General features: G+C 52.3%; 1 protein-coding gene across 1 annotated transcript in view; it reads left to right on the top strand.

Moving 5' to 3' along the window:
* The first annotated feature begins 969 nt into the window (after nucleotides 1-969).
* Nucleotides 970-1,177, top strand: part of PDE3B (phosphodiesterase 3B, cGMP-inhibited) — a 124,175-nt gene continuing 123,967 nt past the window's right edge. Inside the window, exon 1 of the mRNA XM_008577861.1 lies at nucleotides 970-1,097. Within this exon, the coding sequence (XP_008576083.1) occupies nucleotides 970-1,097 (128 nt within the window). The remainder of the gene's footprint in view (nucleotides 1,098-1,177) is intronic.

Raw genomic sequence — 1,177 nt, 5'->3', positions numbered from 1 at the left:
GAAAAGGAAAGGAAATTCTGGTCTGTTTTTCATTTTGGTCAAATTCTTTTGCTAATTTCTCAGTGATTTCTGCTACGTATGTGAACTATGACCATATACGAAAATGTTCTGTTTTAGGTCATGGCTGTGGGTAGAGATTAATTGGTGAAAAATGGGCCTGTTTGTGGGATTTACCACACAGTAAGGTTTCTCATCTCCCTGGAAAAATGTGGAATTAGCTCTTTGAGAAATGCAGGCCTGTAATGAGGTTGAAGGGAGAGTTTTGGTAGAGGGAAACACAGTTCACTCTCTAAGGCAGTTATGATTGGTTAGATTCCAGAGCAGTCCGTTTGCTACAGCAAAGTTCTTTTCTACCCACTTTCAAGTTAGTTTCGGCAATACTTCACAGATAGCGTCTTGTTTGGTTTCTATCAAGGCCAACCTATCCAAACTGGGGAGTGGTCTTGGAGAGGACTCCTAGCCTTCCTATCCCCTCCCCTCAAATGTTCTGTTACAGTGAAAAAGCCTCCAATTTGGAAAGAATGCTTGTGACAGCATATCTTCTATGCTGTGTTGTAGTGGGATACAAGATGTGAACCAGAGCCTATGTATGGCAAGGGTGCAAAGCGGAGGATGGGACACTGGGTCCTCGCCTGTGAAGATAGTTCCTGAGCAAGACTTGGATGCTCCCAGAGTGCACTCCACGTGCACGTTCCTCCCTAAAAGCCACTGCAAGGATCCTGAGCCTGCTGCGTGGCCCAACGATCCACGTTGCTGTCGAGGCCACAGGGATTAGGATTTCTTCGCAATGGCCTTGGTGGCTGATCCTTGCCAGGTCACAGCTCTGCTTACACAGTCCGATGGCCCAGCCTGAATCGGGCTGAAGTTAGAGGCACCCCCTCCCCCGCCTCTCCCACCCCCAGCTTGGTATTTTCCCCTAGACATTCCCCTCGGAGACTACAAACGCCCTCTTTCCCAAGGACCCGAGTGATGACCTATCGGAGCCTGGCCGGTGTCTCTGACTTACCCCCAGACGAAACCTGTGCGCCTGGAGTCCCAGGGATGGCGGGCTTGCCCCTTCCATCAGAAGGTGACCCCGCCCGTCTCGCCCAGCCCAGGCAGGTCTTCGGACTGCCGCGGCAGCGCTCTTCGCCGCCGGGTTGGGCGGCAGCGGCGCGAGCGGCGGCGGGACCGAGCG

Source organism: Galeopterus variegatus, unplaced genomic scaffold (genome assembly GCF_000696425.1).
Source record: "Galeopterus variegatus unplaced genomic scaffold, G_variegatus-3.0.2 Scaffold1591, whole genome shotgun sequence".
Lineage (NCBI taxonomy): Eukaryota > Metazoa > Chordata > Mammalia > Dermoptera > Cynocephalidae > Galeopterus > Galeopterus variegatus.
The sequence above is the reverse complement of the archived record's forward strand: the minus strand, read 5'-3'. Positions and strand labels throughout refer to the sequence as shown.